We start from the raw sequence: 20,191 nt of genomic DNA, 5'->3' as shown, positions 1-20,191 counted from the left end.
AAATGAATTTCACAAGGTATTTCTTATTATATAAATATAAATGTATTCCATAAAAGCAGGTAAGAACAGACACAAAACTCTGTTGGCTGGGGTCATTCAAAGTGTTACCAGTACATTTGTAACTTGTAGAAGCCACTTTTAAAAAAGTTTTACAGAATATAACTATGACAAGCGAGTGGTAGCAATGTACCAATATTCAAGCTCAAGAATCGTCATGTTCAGTAAATATTAAGTTTGTTACTCTTCTTGAGCCGTGCACACTCACGCATTCTATGCAGGAAAAAGCCTCTTGTATAGAATATATACTGAATATATACATCACTTTTTGTCAAGGTTGCAGATTTAAAAAGTGCATTGTAGAAATATTGCAAGGAAACCTTATGATATATTTTCCTACAGTACGTTAGTGGGAGGCGAAGCAAGCACATCCATGTATTTCATGCATACCAATGAAAATAGCATTCGAAGCAGTTCATGGAAAGGATCTAGCATGCGATCAACTTGGATCTGTTCCTCAGAGCATGCGTTATGCTAGGCCAGTTCACCTGAGAAGGTACAATAGGTAGGTTCTACAAAAAGGAAACGGTCACCAGGCATCATATCTCAATGCGCTGCAGTATTATGTACACAGTAGAAGTTTAGGTTTCAAGCTTGCAATTTAAAGTTTCTTTAAAAAAATACGTTTCTCATTTTTAACACAACTACAGTATCTTGAAATGCAAAAAACAGAGGCCTACAACCCCATAAGAAAACTAGAGTTGATTTAGAAAGCACAACTTACCAGACATCATGTTTATGAGTTTCTATAGATCACTGCTGACACAAAAGAAAGCTGTGAGGACCAGAGAAAGATTATGTGTTCATATTTAAAAATGGAGGGATGCCGTTAATGTCTTTCATTTTTCTAAAGCACTTTGCCTTGTGTTGAAATTAAACTTAAGAATACCTCCCATGATTTTATAGTTTATGAAAACTTTAGATGCTGAGACTCTGATTTGATACTAAATAAACAAACATGTGGGCATGCTCACATTGCTGGTCAGTGTGCTTCCAGCCTGCACTGTTAGCACGTCCACCATAAGAGACAGGTGGATGTCAACAGAAGGAAAAACACTTGGCTGACTCAGATTTAAAGTGGACCTATCATGCAAAATGCACTTTTGTACGTCTTTTATACATGAATATGTGTCCCCGGTGTTCCAGGGAACTCACCAAGTGTCAGAAAATACAACCCTCTCTCTTTTCCTCCGTACCCAAATCTTTTAAAAACGGGGCTACAACGACCGGATACAGATTCCATCCGACCCGACGTCAGCCCGGAATAGTGGGCGGTGACGCTCCGCCTACATGGGCAACACTCCACCTATCAGGGGAATGAGAGGTTGCCATGGCATGGTAACAGCATGGTAACAGCATGGTAACATGACGCTCGTGCCTCGCCCCCCTCCTTTGCAGGGTGGCGTGGTCAGCTGCAGCTCATTTGCCACAGAATCAGCCCTTGCAAAAACAGTGCTGGAATACAGCAAATAGAGCGAAATGAGGCATGGCTAAAATGCATGATCTGTTTGGTATTTTGAATAAAAAACTTCACAGACATGTTTTATATAGGTATGGCCCTACAATATATTATTCAAATATAGCATGATAGGTCCACTTTAATGTAGATTTAAAATAGATGCAAGACTGCTCACAATGTAAAAGCTATCATGCGTATGGTTGGCATTCATACTTCATATCAAAGCCACTATCTTAGTTTTTGGGTATGCACAGTTGCTATTTAGCTGTAATCAGAAAGCGCAGCTGAGGCTAATGAGACTGTTTGAAGTTTGGCAGATAATTGGTCATGAATGTAAAAGGTGACAGTAAATCAAAAGTATTAGATACATGAAATATTTGAACTGATGTCGATGAATGATTTTTTTTTTAAAGTCAGGGGATCACAAAGGTCAGAAGGAGTCATCCTCTGCCGAACATGAATGTCACAGCAATCCATCAAACCAGACATTTAAGTCTGAACAGACCAACAGTTCCATTTAGAAAGCCATACTGATAGCGTACCAAAATAATTTAAGTAATTTAATGAAAAGGAAATATTCAATAGGATAGCACTGGTGGACTCCCATATATTACCCATGTAAAAAACATACACTGCCAATTATTTGATCATAATTGAATACATTTGGGCGAGCCCTTCTGCTTTGGCCTCATTTCCCTGTCCATTGTGCAGCCCCCCCCCCTCGATGCAGATTGTTAGTGGCATGCACATATGTGCTGTGTCTCACTGGGCTGCTCTGCCTCCTTGATCTATTAAACATCATGTGGTCGGCCACAGAGATTCACTGCCAACGTTTCTTTTAAGAATCTGATGGCAGCAAATAATCTGTTTCAATGAATGAGCGCATAACACATAAATGTCATTATTGCACTTAAAGAGTTTTCTCCTTAAAGCAGATCTAAGGTGAGCTTCAAAGACAAATATCCTTTCGCTTGCGTAATAAAACATCAGATAGCAAAGCTTGATGTACGTCAGTGAGTTGACGGGTGCAAGGTCATGTCGGTACACCGCAGAGTTATAAAACATGACGGCTTCATTTTGGGTCGATGCTGTTTGTGTGTTTCGGTTCTTTCTAAATCACTGACCATGTTTGTCTCTTGAAAAAGAACAAGCTCCCTAATGAAACACGGTTTCTCATACAGACCATGACATCAAAGCTGTACAGTTAGGAAGATGAATCGCTCGCCGGTCTCTGGTTTCCCCTGATAGCGTTCTTTAAAAGCACAGAATCGCCACTTCCTTTTGGTTCATCGAGGCAGACAGCAACACAATGACAATACAGAATGGCAACATAAAACATGACCTATTGCATAGGATCTGAGAATAAAACCCTTTCTCTAGCACGCCCAGACTGTTGACAAGCCTGTTAAACACCAAGATGCTGAGTTATGCAGAAAAGCAAATTATCTATCATTTACTCTGATGCCCGGCAAGGAATGTGACGTTCACCTCACAGACTTTTGAAACTAGCAACAGTGATGCTAGAGAAGCCATAACGAACATGTTTAAAAGCTTTGCTTCTGTGATGGTGCAGAGAAATTATCTAGAGTAACTGGCTCAATACAATCACGTGCTGTGTGGATGCACGATAACTTAATGTTTTCATGGGAAATGAAGTTTGCAGATGGTAAAACAAATAGCATTTTAAATATGCGAGGCATTCTGCCAAAGCTGACATACATATTTATATCATGCATGAAGGCTGAGGCAGACAAATGTAATTCAATGTATGGGCTTCACTGCCTGTGGAGGCACATGAAGACACACATGACTGCTTTATGAAATACCCAAAGCATACAAAGGTCTTAGCTTGCAGCTTCACATCAACTACATGTAATTTAATTATACATAGTACAGTATTATTAAATCAAATGTGAGGGCTACTTAAGCAATACCAGAAGATTAAAGAGATATTTTAAGACCTGTAAAAAACATTTGTTCATATGACATTTTTTGAAAGGGGCGGTTTTACAGACCAATGTTGCCCTGGGTTTGTTAATATTTCTCTAGCTAGTCAGCTTAAAGGGAACAAAGAGAAGCTAGGAGCCAAATCAAACACAAAAAATACAACCACGCAAAAATAAATGGCTCATAAAGCTTTCAAGTGCATAAGATGGCAGTTATTTAAAGAAATTAAAACCAGTCTAAAATGGCTTCTCTTTTTGTGTTGCCATAAAAATAGTATATAATAAATATTGTTGTTCGCATGCATTTGAGTAAGGCTTTACATCCTCACTTGGGTTGAGGAAGTTGTTATCTGGAATCAGTCTAAATTGCAAAGGGAAAACTTCTAAAGGTATGTTAATTTTGAACAAGGAATCCATTTATGAAAATGCTTATTCATGCAGTATCATTATTCTCCATTGAAAGAGGATGAAAACAAGCCAGGAACAGAATTTGTAGCTCCAGGTCAGACGGTGCAGCCTTTATCACTTGCTCACTAAATCCATACTTCAGTAGGCTGAGACAGACTTGAGTCTTTGAAAGTAATTGGATAACAAAACCTTTTTTTTTCTTTCTCAAAACCTCCACCTTTCTCTGCAAACACGTGTGAGGGTTCCTGTGTGAGCTTCTCAAAATGTCTGTCTGCCTCTCCTGGCTCAGCTCTGTTCCACTGGATGAGTCGGTTTTAATTGATGTGTTCTCTAAGGCATTGCTCTTACAATCTTTGCCCGTCCCTGTGCTCTTCAGGGAAATCACAAATTGCAGTGCAAATCCACCACAAAGCAGTCACTTCAAGCTCTTGAAAGAACCTCTCCGCAGAACTGCTCTCGAAGAACTTCGGCAAAAAAATGGACAACTTTGACGACTGCATTTAGTTTCGACGTGCATAAAAACCACGCTCACTAATACAGATCCAATATCTGACGTGTGCACTTTGGGCGTCTGGCTAGTAAGTGAAGGAGGAGATGCTATTGTCACTACTTCCCATTCCTCAAATGTCAAGGTTGAAGGCCCGCATGAGAAGATCCAGGTCACCAATATTCGCAGCCTGGAAGAGTTCGGGCTGGTCCATCATGGATAAAGCTATCCTCAGAGCAGCCCAGATGTTTCCAGACATCACCTGGTGGGACTGCTGGCGACTCCGACTTTTCCTCTGAAGGCTCAAAGCCGTCAGGAAGTTTCTGGCCGCCTCTCTGGGGAAGCAACAATACTAAGGATCAGTTTTGTTTAGGGCATGCTGTGTATGCTGTGGAAACTTACAAAAGGTTAATCCTGCACACCCAAATGGAAGATGTCACTTAAAGATTGGATATCTTCACACAGTCAGGTAACACCAGCATTGAATCCGTTAGCAGGAGACAAATTACACCTGTGTCATGTTTTTAGTGTTTGGACAGAATGATACTAAATGATACATGTATTTGTAGAAAGGCCTGTAGCTATTGTGTCATTTTTCCAATTAAATGAAATGCATAAATTATATTGGGTTCAATATTGGGATTAAGGCAGACCTATCCAGGGTGTGGATATCACTGGTAAGCAAGAAGGTGTTTTTTCGATGCATTGTATGAATGTAACATTTCATACATGGATATTAATGGAGCTAGAATTGCGACTTTATTTTTGGCATCATAAAAAAATAAATAAACAAATGCCACTCTACAAAGTGTTTTTAAGTTAACAATGAGTAAGATATGTTTTTACATTTAAACAACACTTTGTTTGGGGGCACTTTTAGTTTGAAGCCCCATGCAGTTACCTACCTGGCCTGAAGGGGAAGCCTGCAACTGATTATTTAATCTTTTGGTACTCCACACATCGTTTGCTCCACTCATATGTTTGACTAAATGACTGGCAGTTGTTACACAAACGTGATTGATTAAGGTAATGGCTACATGTTTGGGATGAAACCGACTCCTCTAGTTTAATATTGTTGTCAGAAATTGAACCAACAGCTGATTAGTTTGACTTGCTGTTGTTTTATTAGATAACGTCATGATAAGCTACTAAATGACAGTGCTACCTTATATATTTTCAAAGCTAGCTCACCTGCTAACGGCCCTGTTGTGTCGCTTCCGGAAAGTTTATGAAGGAATTATCCTGTTAGTGTCCCAAAAGAGACACCGGTTTCTCGAAAGTTAGTTAATCCAGTTGTTAGCCTTATCCCACTCTTCCACCCTGAAGGTTGTTTTCTTCTCTTTGCCGTCTCCAGGGTGAAAACAACTCTTTCAAAAGGATGAATTAGTCTCCCCTGAGATGAGGAGGGTCTCTGCTTTCTGTAAGTATTTGCTGTTTGTTGTACTAACATGCTTAATGATATTTGTTGTGTAGTGGGTGTGCTAGTTTTACTGCTGGGACATTGGACTCTGTTGGCTTCATCATATCTGCTGCTTTGTTCGTAGGCCTACTGCATGTTTAGTATTTGTTTTAGGATGCTTGTTTTCTTTTAGGTGTTGTCTCCTGTGCATTATGAGGCTTTGATATTTTTGTTTAAGGAAGGTAGTTGTGATATATGATGAATACTCATGTTCGGATTATGTGCTATGGACTGTTTTGTTTGCCTCTGTTAAATGTTTTTGTCCATTTACACAATTGTGTTTATGTTATATTGACTTTAGATGGTAAAGTCAACAGGCTTGGCAGTCACTCAGAAAATGTACATTTCTCCTCAATATTTTAAAACCAGCCAAGCCTATATTACTAGAAATATAACTGAAAGGAAATGCTGTTACACTAAGCTTGCTGATTGTCATCTGCTCCTTAGAACACTAGATATAAATTCAATATATTGTCTGCTATTGTCAATCAGGAAGGTTAATCGATATCCGCAGCCCTAATGTGAAAACTTACTTTGCTGCATAATTGAAAGCTCTGCTGCATAACAGGTGGATTACTGAATTTATATTTATTCATTTCGTTTCACTTGATTGACTGAAAGATTAAAAAAAATAAACATGTATTGCAATACCGTATGGTTAACCTTAATGCTCTGGAGGGAATAATCATTTTGGCATAATTTTTCACATTGTCATTTGAAAATATATAAAAAATGATTATGTGTGTACCAAACTCAGACCTTAAATCTGTAGATTACCATTTATGCACCATACTTACTTCAGGATGGTATTTTAAAACATATTTTCCTTGTAAAATATTACACCACCTGCGATTTGGATATTGCACTAATCCATTATGCAATCACAATGAAATTCTGATGAATTATTCAGCCATAGATTGTGTATTGTCTTAAGTAGCTGGAAGTACCATTTTCACTTTTCATCATAGGTGCTACCGTCTACTTCACTGCATCAAAAAAAGGTAGGAGCTTTGTCCCACTCTCTCATAGTCCCAGGTCACTCACCGATGTGCCCCCAGGTTAATACAGCTGATGCCCAGGTTGTAGCGGGACCTGATAAACCCCGGCTGCAGCTCTAGGGCCCTCGTGTAAGCCTCCACCGCCTCCTCGCTCCGGTCCCCGTTTGCCAGCGTGGCCCCCAGGCGGTTCCATAACAAGTAGTCCTGGATGAAAGGCGAGTGGTGGGGTTGGTTGATGGATAAGCAATGTCAGAGGGTGAAGATGAAAGATTTGTTTTGAGATGACTTGACTTATAAACTCTTCAGCAACACCTCTTCAGTTATTTTATTACATAAGTAAGAAAAGTACATTTCTGCAACTAGGATACAATTGTTACAAAAGACAGAGTTTGTTGGTGTTGTGAGGTGGAATCATGTGGAATCATGGGAGTTCTTGTCTTCAACACCTCTGCAGTCATTGCATTCAGCTTGTTCCGGTTACAATTCCTTCAGTGTTCATTGGAGGTCTACAATCTTCCCATCTTTTTCTTCTCTTAACTTAACTTCCAGACGTCCGAGGTTGTCTGATGATGATGGTCAAATACATAAAAATGACCAAGACCTAAAATGTTTCCTTAATATGTATACATATATTTATGGAAGCTTCTGGAACACAACCACAATGCTGACACAAGCACACATGGGATACTTCCTTATGCTTTCCCCGCTTTCCCCCTCCAAAAGTCCTGATCAAACAGATGACAGTTGGTTTAACACAATAGAGCTGAATAATCTGTGCTAACGCTCAGCCTTGAATATGAGATGACAGCATGACAAATCAGTGTTAGAAACTGTTTTTATGCTTAACCTTTTATGCACACACAACAGGGAAATGTTTGGAGAATTATGCAGCTTCCTGCTTTTGAAGTCACCTAACAAGGGTATTTTGAGGATACGTGAGTTACATCACACTGTGTCCTTGCCGTTGTTTCCCACCTGCAGGTAGACAGCACACCCAGAGGTCATGTTCTGCTACAGTATAGGGGTCCTTCATCTTTGGCTAAGCCTAGCAGCGGGATATAATTATCTGCCTTTGTGTTCAGAGCTATTTATTCCAGCAGGGGAGCAGATATTACCAAGTCAAATGTGTGGGGTTGGATTTAACAGTGAGTAATGTTCTTACCGGCCTGGGACAGAGCTGGGAGGACAGAGACTGATTTGCATGAAGGAGATGCAGAGATGGGGGAAATGTTTGTGCTTGAAAGTGTGTGTGTGTGTTTATGATGTTTTTTGTTGTATGAATCATGAGTCAGAGTCCGTTTTTAGTTTGTGTGTGTGCTTTATATATTGCTCTTCTCACAGAGCCTATGTGCCAGTCAAGAGTTCACGAGGCCAGATTTAGCTGCTCCTTGCTTCACGTATTGCTGTGACAGTTTGATGTGCTTCACTGCGTCTGTTTGCATGAGGTCTCCTTTGATATTTGTGGCTCTAAGAATATGTGCACATGATTAATGTCTGCTGTATGTGTTTGCATTGGAACATCTGGTGTGTGACAGGTCATGTTTTTGTGTGTGTGTGTGTCTGAGTTTGTGTGTGTGTTTTATAGTAGATCTTAAAAGTGTTTCTCAGTGGCCAAAACCGTGGGTTGTATCCAATATTATGCATTTTATTAGTATTGCACATATTTTAGTGCTTTCACTACAAAGTTAAACAAAATGCCACAGCCATATTATCTTAGTAAGTGAAATCAGGTTGCACGTTGTCCCTCCAAGATGATCAAATACGGATTGTCATGCTGGGTTTATATTTATATACAATAATACATACAGAAGTATACCATTTAAATACCCAAAAATATTTGGTGAGTTTATTTTTATTCCTTTAATTGTTATACAGTAAGCATAACACTCAGTTTAATAATTTTGTGGTACTCGGAAACGTTTCATTACACCCTGTAACGTAACTTCCTATGAGCAGCCATCAGTCAGGATATCTTTGAGTTTTATCAGGCGAAAAATAAGAAGTATTGGCTGTGAGAGAATACTGGAAGTATGAGATGTACTAGAATATTTGAATAAGCCACTGATCATCCATAAATAGTTCTTCATGAAAGGTGCAGAGTTTACACCATTGGCACTGCCTAGCGCCAGCTGGAGTCAACCAGCTGTCAGACATGTTGTCTCTGCAGGGATCCCAGTGCTTTCCATGTGTTCACCAACCACAGCCTACAGTCAGCTGGTCAGGTGGTGTTCAGATCTCTGACAGTGTGACCCCAGTACGAACTGAATGGCAGCATGGCAGGATACCACTAGCTTAGTAGTGTTTGTTTTGAACTGACCCTCTTAAGGATTTTATTTTTTATTTTGTATCTTCTTACATTGTACTTTATGTGTATTCTTCCTCAACTTATAACAAAATGGTGAAAAATTATCATTTAAAAAAATGTGTTGTCATGGCTTCCACTGAGGCTGGAATTAAATTATTTCTGCATGCAGAGCATCCATTCCTCTGACAAGTGTTTGTACAACTACTGCTCCACTCCAATCTGTGCGTGTGTGTGTAGTTGCGTGTGTGTCCTACCTCAGGCCGCACTGACAGCGCTGTGTTGAAGGCATCTACAGCTTTCTTGAACTCTCCGCTAACGTTGTAGAGCACCCCGAGGCCCGTCTGCAAATCTGGGTCGATGCTTTCAGAGTTTTGCTGAACTGCTTCCAGGAAGAGCTCTTTGGCCTCAGATTGTAGGGAGCTGTGGACACATGCACACACGCACACGCACACACGCACACACACACCACACACGCAGCTAAGGATTAATGTGACTTAAGGCTTCTGAGTGAGCGCTCTTAAGATCGCAAAACTATGATGTGCACTGTGCTGCATGTCAACTTTTATTTGAGTAAGAAAACAAGATGGAGATTGACAAGAGGGTAAAGGAGAGATAAAGTGACGAAAAGAGGAAGCAAGAGAAAATAAGAGCAAGGAAAAATGCAAAGTTGATTGAGAAGGACCTCCGTTTTCTTTCTTCTTTTGGTTAAGTTTATTGTCCTCTGTGTTGGAAGAACAATTTATTTTACAGCTAAATGCTACATTTTTTGTTCTCATCAGGTCTAAAGAATTGTGAAACACTCTACCTATTCACTTGAAATACTCCACCTTTCGTGTTTTCCCACGTTGTTGGCAGTGGACACCTTGCGTGGGGAGTTAGGGGATCCCATCAGGTGGGTCTTGGACTTCAGCAGGTGCTTGTACTTCGGGCTGTGCTGCAGCCAGCGGAGCAGAGTCTCACAGGCCTCGTTGCGCATACCAGTGTTGGTCAGGCTCACTGCCAGAGCCATGAGGGCTGTGAGGTTGTTAGGGTGGAGCTCCAAACACCTGGATGGAGACAGGACATGGGAGAGAAGAGACGCTGTAAGGTGTACACTTCAAAGGAATATCTAGATTTGACAGGCATTAATTGGGACAGGCCACAGCAAGGGAACATCAGGCGGAGGCTAATGATTTCTGGGCCATGAGGAATGAGCTGCACCTCTCCAGCAGAGGACAGTTTGCATTCTGCTCTCAGCATTGGGGTTGGATGATTTGCATAGATTTTGCATTTGAAAAAAATGCACCTTGTGATTGTTCCAGAGCTAGAGATGGAAAGTGTGTTTGTAGCAGGTGCAAAAGTTATATCATATATTATATAATTTTGACCATTTTGACTCGACTAAAGTCTATAATGATTACTGTAATTAAAAAGAGGAGGGAGAAGAGCAGCAATTTGTCGGATAAACAACTCTAGGATTAGTTAGGAGACTGGAGGAGAAGCCAAAAACAAGATTTAGCTTTCATCAAGATAATTTTAAGAAAGATTTGCTACAGCCTTCAAACCCTCATAATCTCAGTCAAACCAAATTATTTCTGCCCCCAACTGTGATTTGCTTTTAGTGAAGATTACATAAACTTTAGTTAAGGACACTAAAATCCACCGTACACTTTCAAGGATGTGTTTTTATTATAAAATTGTAAGGATTAATTAAATTATTCCATATTTTTCTCAAGCCAAGAGTGACAAGACAACAATGTTATCCAGGCTGATTTGTTTGTGTACAGAATTTACTGGCTCCTATAAATAACAGAAAATAACCACACATCAGTCACATTTGTTTGTCCAAAGCTGTGGAGACGAAGCTCACATCTTTTTTAGCATCAAAAGTGAAGCATCAAATAACAAAAACTAGACGAAAGCCAAGCAACATTTTTATTTTCAGCATATTTCTATTCTTCTCTGTGACAATATTTAGTGTAAAAAAAGCTGAATAGAGCAGGATAACACGGTGCTGACCAAGTGAAGTGTTGCCAGTATAGCAACAACAGGACTAATGCCAGTTAAACATCTAATCTCACTCCGTACCCAAACAGTCCCCTCACAGATGGAGCTATTACATAACGAACAAACTAAAATGTACCCCATGCAAACTATCTGAGAATCTTTTGGATTAAGTGAGACTCTTGCAGGGACAAACAGATTCACACTTTTTGTAATCCCTTTTTAAATCAACTTCATTACTATATTTATATGTAGGGGAATGGACCATATATGTTGCACTTCAATATGTAACTGTTTTTCTCCTGAATGGCTGCCTCTTGTGTTTTCAGTTTTCTTGTCAGTGTTCACACTCTCAGATTGCTGCCATTTCTGGCTTCAGCAGTGTTATGAATAAAAGTGGGCCACCTCCCATCGTAGACTCATACCGTGGCTCTCTGCAATCACCATCCATGTGGGGTGTCTCTATTTTAAGAATACAATTGTTTCCTTCCAATTGCCGGTTGGTTAAGTAATACAGTGAAAGAAATTGTTCAATGGTGATGCCGTTTTTCTCGGGACTATAAATATCATTTATTGCTGATTAGACTTCTGCTAGAAAGCTCATTTAAACCTCTCAGGCAAATGTTCCTACTTGTGCAAACATATGGTTTCTTCAACAATAAAAGCTGACTGCTCTGCTAAGTCTGAGAGCATTTTTTTGGATTTTGAATGGAATTTGGAATTTGATGCAGTTGTTTCTCCTTACCTTTGGAGAGAGACGATGGCTGATTGCTCATTCTCATTTTCTGCCTGCGTGGTACCCAGCACTTGCCAAGCCTACAGGGGAACAAAGACAGGTAAAAGTAAACAGCAATATGGAAACCTGGGCTCCGTAGACAGTATTCTCATGGGTCTGAATCACAGTTACAGTGGCTCTGATACTGCTGTCTGGCACTTTGAGTGTTCGTCTAGAACAGAGTGAGGGATGCAAGTCTTTCTGACACATCAACACAGAGAAGCTACAGTGCATTTAAACTTTCAGAACTTCACCAAATATTAAACCTTAATGAGGTCAACAAGGGTGCATACAATTATGATTACATTTAGCTTAGAGGGTTGTCCTTAGAAACACTCAGGTAACCATTAAATCATCTGAGAAATAAAAAGCAATGTGTCAGTCACTGAATGAAGTTATCAGAGATGACTTACTGACATGCTGCTTTATCTCTCGAAGAAATGTAGGTGACAGTTTAGGTGAAGACTCATTTGGGTTTTGGACTCTTGGTTGGACAAAACAATATATTGAAGACTTAAATCACAGTTTTCCAGAGCCCAAAGTGACGCCTTCAGATTTCTTGTTTTGTCTACCAAGTGCAAAACCACCAAATGTATATAATTTACTATAATGTATAAACATAGAGAGAATCTGCAAATCTCCCTTGAGAAGTTACTACCAAGAAATGTTTGGCATTTTTACCATTTTAACCATTAATTAAATGTTTAACTGATCCTCAAAATAGTTGAAGATTGATTTTCTATCTGACTGAAAGATGAATTCTTCAAAAGGTTGTTAAGTTGTTGAGTTTACGCTCAGTAAATGTTGAATGTCACTGTGTGAGAGGCACTGCGGTTGATCTTTGTGCAGTGCCTCGGCAGGGACATGCAAATGGGGTTTCCCTTGATCAGCACAAGAGGGCAGACAATGATGTAACTAACCTCAACTCCAAATGTGAGATTAAGAGATTGCTCCTCTGTTTGTGTGTGTAAGGGCATACTTAATAACCTGTTCTAAAGCTAATCTCTGTAGATGCTTTTTTGTTCCCGCTCTTCGAAATGAGGGTCGAAATTATTTCTGAATGATTCAGAGGTCTTCACAGTGGGGCAATAAGCCACTAAGCGCCCTAGGATGAATTTTGGAATCGTATTAGTTCCATACACCGCGGGATAATCCTCCCCTCTGAATAACTGGCACATTTCTGTATATTCAAGGGGATTCTGAAAGTACTTTGTATGAAGGCTTTGCTCTTCCAGCCTGCAAAGAGGTCACTCCTTTAGAAACGGGGAGAATACAAAAAGGAGAAAAAAGCTTCGGAATGAGCTATTATTCAGCTCACTGGGCAAATGGAAATTCTCATCATGAGTATGAACAAGTCGACTATTTTTGCGACAGTAAACAGCTCTTTATCAAGAAAAAAAACATCCTTTGCCCTCTACAGGCCATCAGCGTCTAGCCTGTGGGTGCTGCCTCCTAAATCTGCTCCACACTGTCTGTGTGGTCCGTGAGCCATTGTGCCTCTAGCTTCTATCAATGAGAACCAGTTATTGTGGTTGTATTGAGCCAAAACTTTGCACTAAAAACGAGAAGACTCGGAGTGCAGTTTTATTGGCCATATAGGCTGTAAATATGCCCCATCCCAAAATACATGTCTGTGTGTTTTGAATTAATTCACCTCTGAATCTTGAGGGTCCTGCAGGACGGCTCCTTCCAGCATAAGCACAGCATTTTGCAAGTCTCCCTCTCGAGACTTCTTTTGTCCCTCATCAAATGCGTTAGGCAAGTCTTTGTAAGGATTATCTGTGTGGAAGTAGTAACCCTGTAAGCAAAAAATGAAATAATAAGGACATAGACATTGTCAGTTTTTCTCTCTTTCATATTCAAATGAAAACCAGGGCTACTGTCCTGTGCAGTTGCATATTTAGGAAAGCTCCAGCAGCAGCAATTGATCTTTTCTGCTGCACATCAAACCTGGGCTGAGCTCCCCCGGGTTTGTCTGTTCTCTTTAAATGTTAAACTTTGCATTTTCAAACTGTGATTACCCTGGTGTGTTGTTGACCGCTTCTGGGCGCAATGACTTTGAAATAGCTGTTCTTTAAGAACTAGTTCTGCACGGGGATCAATCAGTGAGCCCAAGAGGTCTGATCTCGTATCATTTCCTCATACGCTCAGCTGATTTTACTGACTACATTATACTGCCCAACTATATGCTCTGCCTACCAATGATATATACATAGGGTGTAATATAGGCTATTTAACGTTGGTTTTTAACAATTTAGTTATGTGAAACATAACTAAATTGTAATAAGCTCAGCAATATTAAGGAATTGAACTCCCTGGTAAACCTTAACACTGTACAAACAGGATACCACTCGGCCTTCAGTTTTGAGCTTGGTTTCAAATGATCACTGTCTGGTAATATTGAAGTTTCCACACCAGACAACCAAGTTTAAAAGAACAGTTTGACATTTTTGTGAGTTGCTTTTTTAGAGTGGCACGATTTTCTCAGCTAACATTCTGCAAGGGAGATAATTGTATAAAGTGTATTTCCCAAACTGTTGAACGCCTCCTTTCAGGTGCAAATAGAGGGGATGGCTTATAATTTTTCCCTTTTGGAGTTGAGCATGATTCAGTTGTATTTACATCGTATTCAAAAGTACAATAAACTTGCTGTATACCACATAAAATATGCTTGGAAACTAATAGTACAATTAAGCTCTAGATGGGCATTGTTTACTCTGCAGTGGCTATCAGTCCTCTCTACATCGGTGTCATCAGGGGAGATTCCTGCACATGCTGCTGATCGTAACAGTGTAATGGTAGTGACCTTCTCATGTGGAGAGACAGAGGAGGGAATCTGCGCCTGCTCGTTTTCCGTCAGCCAGTTCCTCCGAGCCAGCTCTTCCCACTCGGCCTGCATCTTATCCCAGAACTCGGTATCTGACTGCAGACGTCAGAGAGAGAGGGAGACAGTGGGAGGAAGAAGGGAGGATAGATGGTGGAGATGAGAAGAGGAGAAGAAGTGATTAGTGCACAGTGGAACAACCGCTTCTGTAATTTCCCATCATCCTGTCTGTCCGGCTAAATGGCTTTAACCTATGGACCGCCACACTTCCGATGAGTCGTCACATCTGCAAGTCGTATCAGAGCTTAAAGGAATCCACACTCACAATGCAAACACATGGATAGCTCCAGCATGAACAATCAAGATAACAACCTATTTTCACTTTCAAATTGATTGACAGGTCTTTTTAAAATGCAAATTAAATATGACTAATTATAGGTAATTAAATTAACACTTAACATGAACTAAGTCTAAAGTACTATAATTTCTGACGCCGCTAAAGATGAGTTAACATTAAGAATGTTTGTTTACAGCTGGAAAACAGCCTGGTATTTTCTTGTTTAATCATGCAATTGAATAGACTTCTCATTTATCCCAAAATGTCAGATTGGGGCTTTAACATCTCTATTAGCTTGACATTTGAACTGTTATTTGTTGGCATTTCAGTTAACTGACTGAATCCTCGAAGGTTAGCAGCTGGGTATGCCAATCCTTCTCCTGAAGCTTTTGATTTTCTGTCAGCCAGGAAATTAAGATGGTAGATTGATGGCCTATATTGGTTATGCATTTAATTTCTCCCAATAGCAGCATTGTTTGAATTTGTCTCAATATACAGTGACTATTTTGGTGTTTTGCCACCATTATTTTCTTTGCCTGTATTGGGGTTAAAAAAATATATGTTACTGTGAATGGATGTAACAAGCTGACTCAGTAAAGAGAAGGAGAAGTCAGAGTTAAGACAGAACATGTTGGAATGAGATTATGCTATAAAACAAATCCTACATTAAACTGCTGCTAGACAATGTTTTACGCTTCAGAAATCAGCTGTTTTAATCTCAGTTATGTTGCCTGGATGATGAGTTTGCTTCAAATTATAACCGTAGAACATTGAAGACATTGTTCATTTGTACTTTTCCTCAAACCCAGCATTCGATTAGATTTCAGTGAAAATGTTGTGTGTGTGTCATTTGTTCAGCTTATCAGCTAGCTAGAAGAAAATGAATAACCTAAATCCAGATCAGACCATACGAGTGGTTTGGAAAAATTGCAGTCAAAAGGCAAAGCAGAGTGATGAGCAACTCGAGGAAATATAATCTCGAGTCAGACGTACCATTTTCCTCTTGAGCCTGATTGCTTATTGAATTGGCGCGGGTTAAGTGTTGTGGAAAAACTCAAATTTTCATATTCAAACTTGGACTGAAGGTTAATTTGGTTCTATCTCGATACATATTGAGCTCATTGGATGTCTTCAAAATAATTAATTTGTTTGAAAAATGTAATTTAAAGATCATAGTATAGGTGTTATTTTTAATCATTTTAATCATGTTATCCAAAATGTACTTTAATTGTTTCGTAGATGCTCAAAACAAATGAATATATCAACAATATACAGTATATCGACAGGTCTCTCTTGCAAATGAGACCTTGTGTCTCAATGAGATTTTACACCTGTATAAATAAAGGCTAAATAAAAAATAAAAAAATAAAATCAGTTTTTTCAAATTTCCAATTTTAATTTCGATAAAACTTCCTGTTGGTTTGTTTCCAGCCAGAATCAGCCTGTCATTGGTTCATTAAGTAAACACACCTCCAAAAACTGGAGTTTGAGAGTTTATAAGAAGTCCTAAAAACCTGTTCACCTGCATCTCAGGAGACGGCTAAAAATAGAACCTTCATTTATTTTAGTGATACCGGTAGGATTATATGTGCCTTCTCTTCTCACTCCTCACACCTGCTATTTACCTGCCTTAGTCAAGAGGAGTTGAAACAGCTTCAGTGTGTTAAAAACTGCATCAAGGGATTTAACTATGAAACAGGACCATCTAACTGTCCAATTGTACCTTCCTCTCTTTTACCGGTTTATTTTAGAGCTGATTAAAAGGTCCATGTGGCCCACAGTAGATTATTTACTTAATTCTCTCTATAAACAGACACTTTCAATTTTAACCTTTAGAATGTATGCATGCATGTAGAATGAATGTTTTATGATATGCCATTATATACTTTATCATTTGATCAGCTATTATCCTGTTTTATGACTAAATACCTTTTAATTACAGCCCTATTTGTCCCAGCTTGAGTTTTACCAAAACACATTCAACTAGGTTGGCAAACATTGTAAACATTGTTCTGTCCAAACAGCAGCGTTTTGGCGTTGTCATTGTGAGCACTGCCAAAGAACAGCCTCACTGAGCTGCTGCCATGGCTGTTAACTTTTAAATTCCTTCCCTCCGCTGTGCCGAGCCCTCTGAAGGCAGCAGGTATCTGTTTCCTCTGCCGTCTCTAATTGGAGTGATATCGCACAATGTCAAACCACAGACCATAAAAAAGTCAGTGCTTATGTGCAATTAAACGTGTCCTTATAATGAATCAACATGTTTTACTGCAGTGTAAATAAGCAGGCATTTTGGAAAGAGTTCAAACAGTTACATCAATTAAAACTTAAACAAATAATTCCCTCTGGAGCGTCGCGATTTCTTACGTCAATACTGTAGGTATACGTGAGATTAGTCAGGTACAAATGTGGTTGTGTGCCCAGGAAAATACTGCTATTTAAGAAATCCCCAAATAATGTGTGGATCCCCTGATCACATTTATGTATTTGAGGATTTAGTATGAAACTATTTTGTTCCCTGTTTGTCAACAATTATGCTAAAAATAGGCTATTTTATGTTCCATGTGAAACAGTTAAAGAAGAAGAACTTTAATGACCATAAAACAACATGCCAAATCATTCTTCTTCAATATTGTATATGGCGCTTCAGTGGGATTTAACTCTAGGTTGTTGTGTATGGGTCATTGTGATGAAAAAATATAATCACGCACTATTATGCAAGAAAAGATGATGACCAAAGAAACACTTAATAGACTTTCAAACTGTCAATGTGTCTTGATATTGTTGAAAGAGGATGAAAGTAGTCAATGTGGTCGCTCATGGTCGCTACAGCCTTTAACACACAACCTGTAATGTGCCGTTTTGGTATTCAAGTGTGGACATGGACATGATGATATTTGTGAAAATATAAAGGATTACGTCTTTTAAAAACAATAAAGTTAATGTTCTGCATGTGTTTCAGGCCACCTTGACTTTCAACCAGAAAACAGATGCAAGTTTATTGTCAGATCGTGTCGTTAAAGAAATTACAACAGCCTGCAGTTGCAAATTATGACCTCCAGGGGGCTTGTTCTGTAACAAGGTACAACATAACGTTTTAGTGCACATACAATGCCTAACATATTAGCTAAGTCCTCTTGGGATGGAGTTTGAAGTCTTTGATACATGTATGACTTGTTGAGGGATGCAGATCTTCTTCTGTCCCTTCTATCCCTCCTATTGTTTTTCAAAATGTACACACAGTTCTTCGTGAGCTCTGCCTTTGCCTCCAGCGTACATCATCACCACTACAGATGAAGTTAACGTCATGCCTGTTTTTCATGTGAGTTTTCTTCCAACTGAATGATTCTTGGCTGTCTTCCTGTCAGTCGCAGAGCAAACCGGGAACAGTAATGCTAACCAGAGCCGAACAGTCTCCTGTGACTAATATATAGAGTCCTTTTGGCTAGAGCCTCATCAGTATCACGGCACTGTGTACAGTAATTGTGTGTGTGTGTGTGTGGTGATACTGTAGAGAGGTGCAGGGTCAGAAAGATCTACCGGACCTGTGTGTGTGTGTGTGTGCCCAAGGACTTCTCATCTCCACATCTTGGAGACTTGTGATTGACGTGGAGGCAATAGTATGGCCCCTGATGGTGAGAGATGTCAGGTAATTGCAGGCCGCTGACTCTCAGACAAATTGCCTGAAGATGAGTCTCGCCTGTCAACTCTGTCAGTAAGTGCTTTTATCAAGTTGGAGGAAATCCATAGGTGTAGGGAATGTAAGGAATGAAGAAGTCATAGATGTACACATTTTTTATCAGGAACTTGGATTTGGAGGTTAGCATGACAAAGAAATTGGGTTGCTATTCCACTAGAGCCTCATTTAGCAGTTCACATTGTATTTATTTATTTAGATATGTCTAGAAGTGCTCAGTCAGTAAAAGTAGCAAAGTTGTAATTAAACTATAAACCATTACAAGGTAGCTTCGTTAGTATTATTATTTTAATATGTCCAAACTAAAGTAATCAACCCGCACGACTGCACTGAAAATTATGTTCCAATATATTTGATTTTTTACAAGAGGTGTGTTTGTGCTTGGATCAGCTGGGATATACCTCGTTATATTGAAATGTGTTGATTTGCTGCTTTTGAATTTGAATCATGTCACTGAGTGAGCAGGGAGAAATAGAAAAGGAAAATCATGTGTGTTTGTTTCTTACTGCCCTCCATAATGTAGACTTTGTGAACTTTAGTTTAATGGTAGATATGGATGATGTTTGATACATGTGATGGTTTATTAAGTGAATGAAAGAAAACCTAGCTGTTCTCTGTACTGTAAATATCAAATATTGATCAAATGTGAAGGTGCCTTATTATCCCATGAGGGATGGACTGTGAGATGTCAGGACACTTAAATTCATTCATGTGCAAGCAACCTTTTTATGATGTGACTTGTCAAGGTGGAGCTATCGTTAAACTAGTTTATGTACTGCTTGGTACTTTAACCTACAGCATAAGGATTAAACTGCACATATGTTTTGGAATTTACAAGGCAACTATAAAAGCTGTTAAGTATATCTTATGGAGTACAATATTTATGTAGTAAAGTGGAATTCTAAAGTAACATATAATGGAAATTCAAGTAAAGTACAAATACCTCAAACACTTATTGACTTAAGTGCAGTACCTGATTTATTTCAATGTAATGTGTGTGTATGTCATGTGACTTGGCAATTTTTCAATGTTAATATGAATGTTTGTCATGCTTCAGCAATTATGCTCGTTTACATAATATAGCCTACATTTCAATTTTCCTTATTTCTCACCGTGCCTTTATTTGCACTGCGTCTTAGTCCATCATCTTGATATTTGCGTCTTATAGACAGTCTGTTAAATGTTTGCGTGGTAAAATCCTGATGTGTAACTTCTCCGCCCCCTAATTTAAACATAATTGACATCAAATTGCTCGCAGTTTTTAATTTACAAGAAATCTATTCATATTTGTTAATAATGCTGTGAAGGGTGCTTTTACACTGGCATTGGCAGTTTAATTATGTCGAACAAGACAAAGATACAGCGAGGCAATTTATATCCTGTGTATCACTGGAGCGAACCCATAGCTGCGACTCTAATTTCAGCAGCTCTGATGAAGTGTTACGTGAAATGGATTAAA

The 20,191-nt window shown here is 39.2% G+C and overlaps 1 protein-coding gene and 1 long non-coding RNA gene across 6 annotated transcripts in view; one reads left to right on the top strand and one right to left on the bottom strand.

Moving 5' to 3' along the window:
* Window positions 1-1,431: 1,431 nt before the first annotated feature.
* The window catches only part of pex5la (peroxisomal biogenesis factor 5-like a), a 78,885-nt gene continuing 60,125 nt past the window's right edge, over window positions 1,432-20,191 (bottom strand). For 3 of the 5 annotated variants that reach the window (XM_034147955.1, XM_034147956.1, XM_034147957.1), the window contains 7 exons: window positions 14,684-14,800; window positions 13,532-13,675; window positions 11,848-11,918; window positions 9,947-10,165; window positions 9,374-9,539; window positions 6,861-7,018; window positions 1,432-4,692 (listed from right to left, as the gene is read on the bottom strand). In XM_034147955.1, coding sequence (XP_034003846.1) covers window positions 4,491-4,692; window positions 6,861-7,018; window positions 9,374-9,539; window positions 9,947-10,165; window positions 11,848-11,918; window positions 13,532-13,675; window positions 14,684-14,800 — 1,077 coding nt within the window. In that variant the 3' untranslated portion in view covers window positions 1,432-4,490. Of the gene's footprint in view, window positions 4,693-6,860; window positions 7,019-7,131; window positions 7,378-9,373; window positions 9,540-9,946; window positions 10,166-11,847; window positions 11,919-13,531; window positions 13,676-14,683; window positions 14,801-20,191 lie in introns of those variants that run through there. The other 2 variants (XM_034147959.1, XM_034147960.1) reach the window with 2 other exon arrangements.
* LOC117496216 overlaps window positions 5,252-20,191 on the top strand; it is a 49,233-nt gene continuing 34,293 nt past the window's right edge. The window contains exons 1-2 of the long non-coding RNA XR_004557248.1: window positions 5,252-5,383; window positions 5,712-5,777. This is a non-coding gene — a long non-coding RNA (uncharacterized LOC117496216). The remainder of the gene's footprint in view (window positions 5,384-5,711; window positions 5,778-20,191) is intronic.

Source organism: Trematomus bernacchii, unplaced genomic scaffold (assembly GCF_902827165.1).
Source record: "Trematomus bernacchii unplaced genomic scaffold, fTreBer1.1, whole genome shotgun sequence".
In the NCBI taxonomy this organism is placed as follows: domain Eukaryota; kingdom Metazoa; phylum Chordata; class Actinopteri; order Perciformes; family Nototheniidae; genus Trematomus; species Trematomus bernacchii.
Note: the sequence above shows the minus strand (reverse complement) of the source record. Positions and strands in the feature narration are given on the sequence as shown.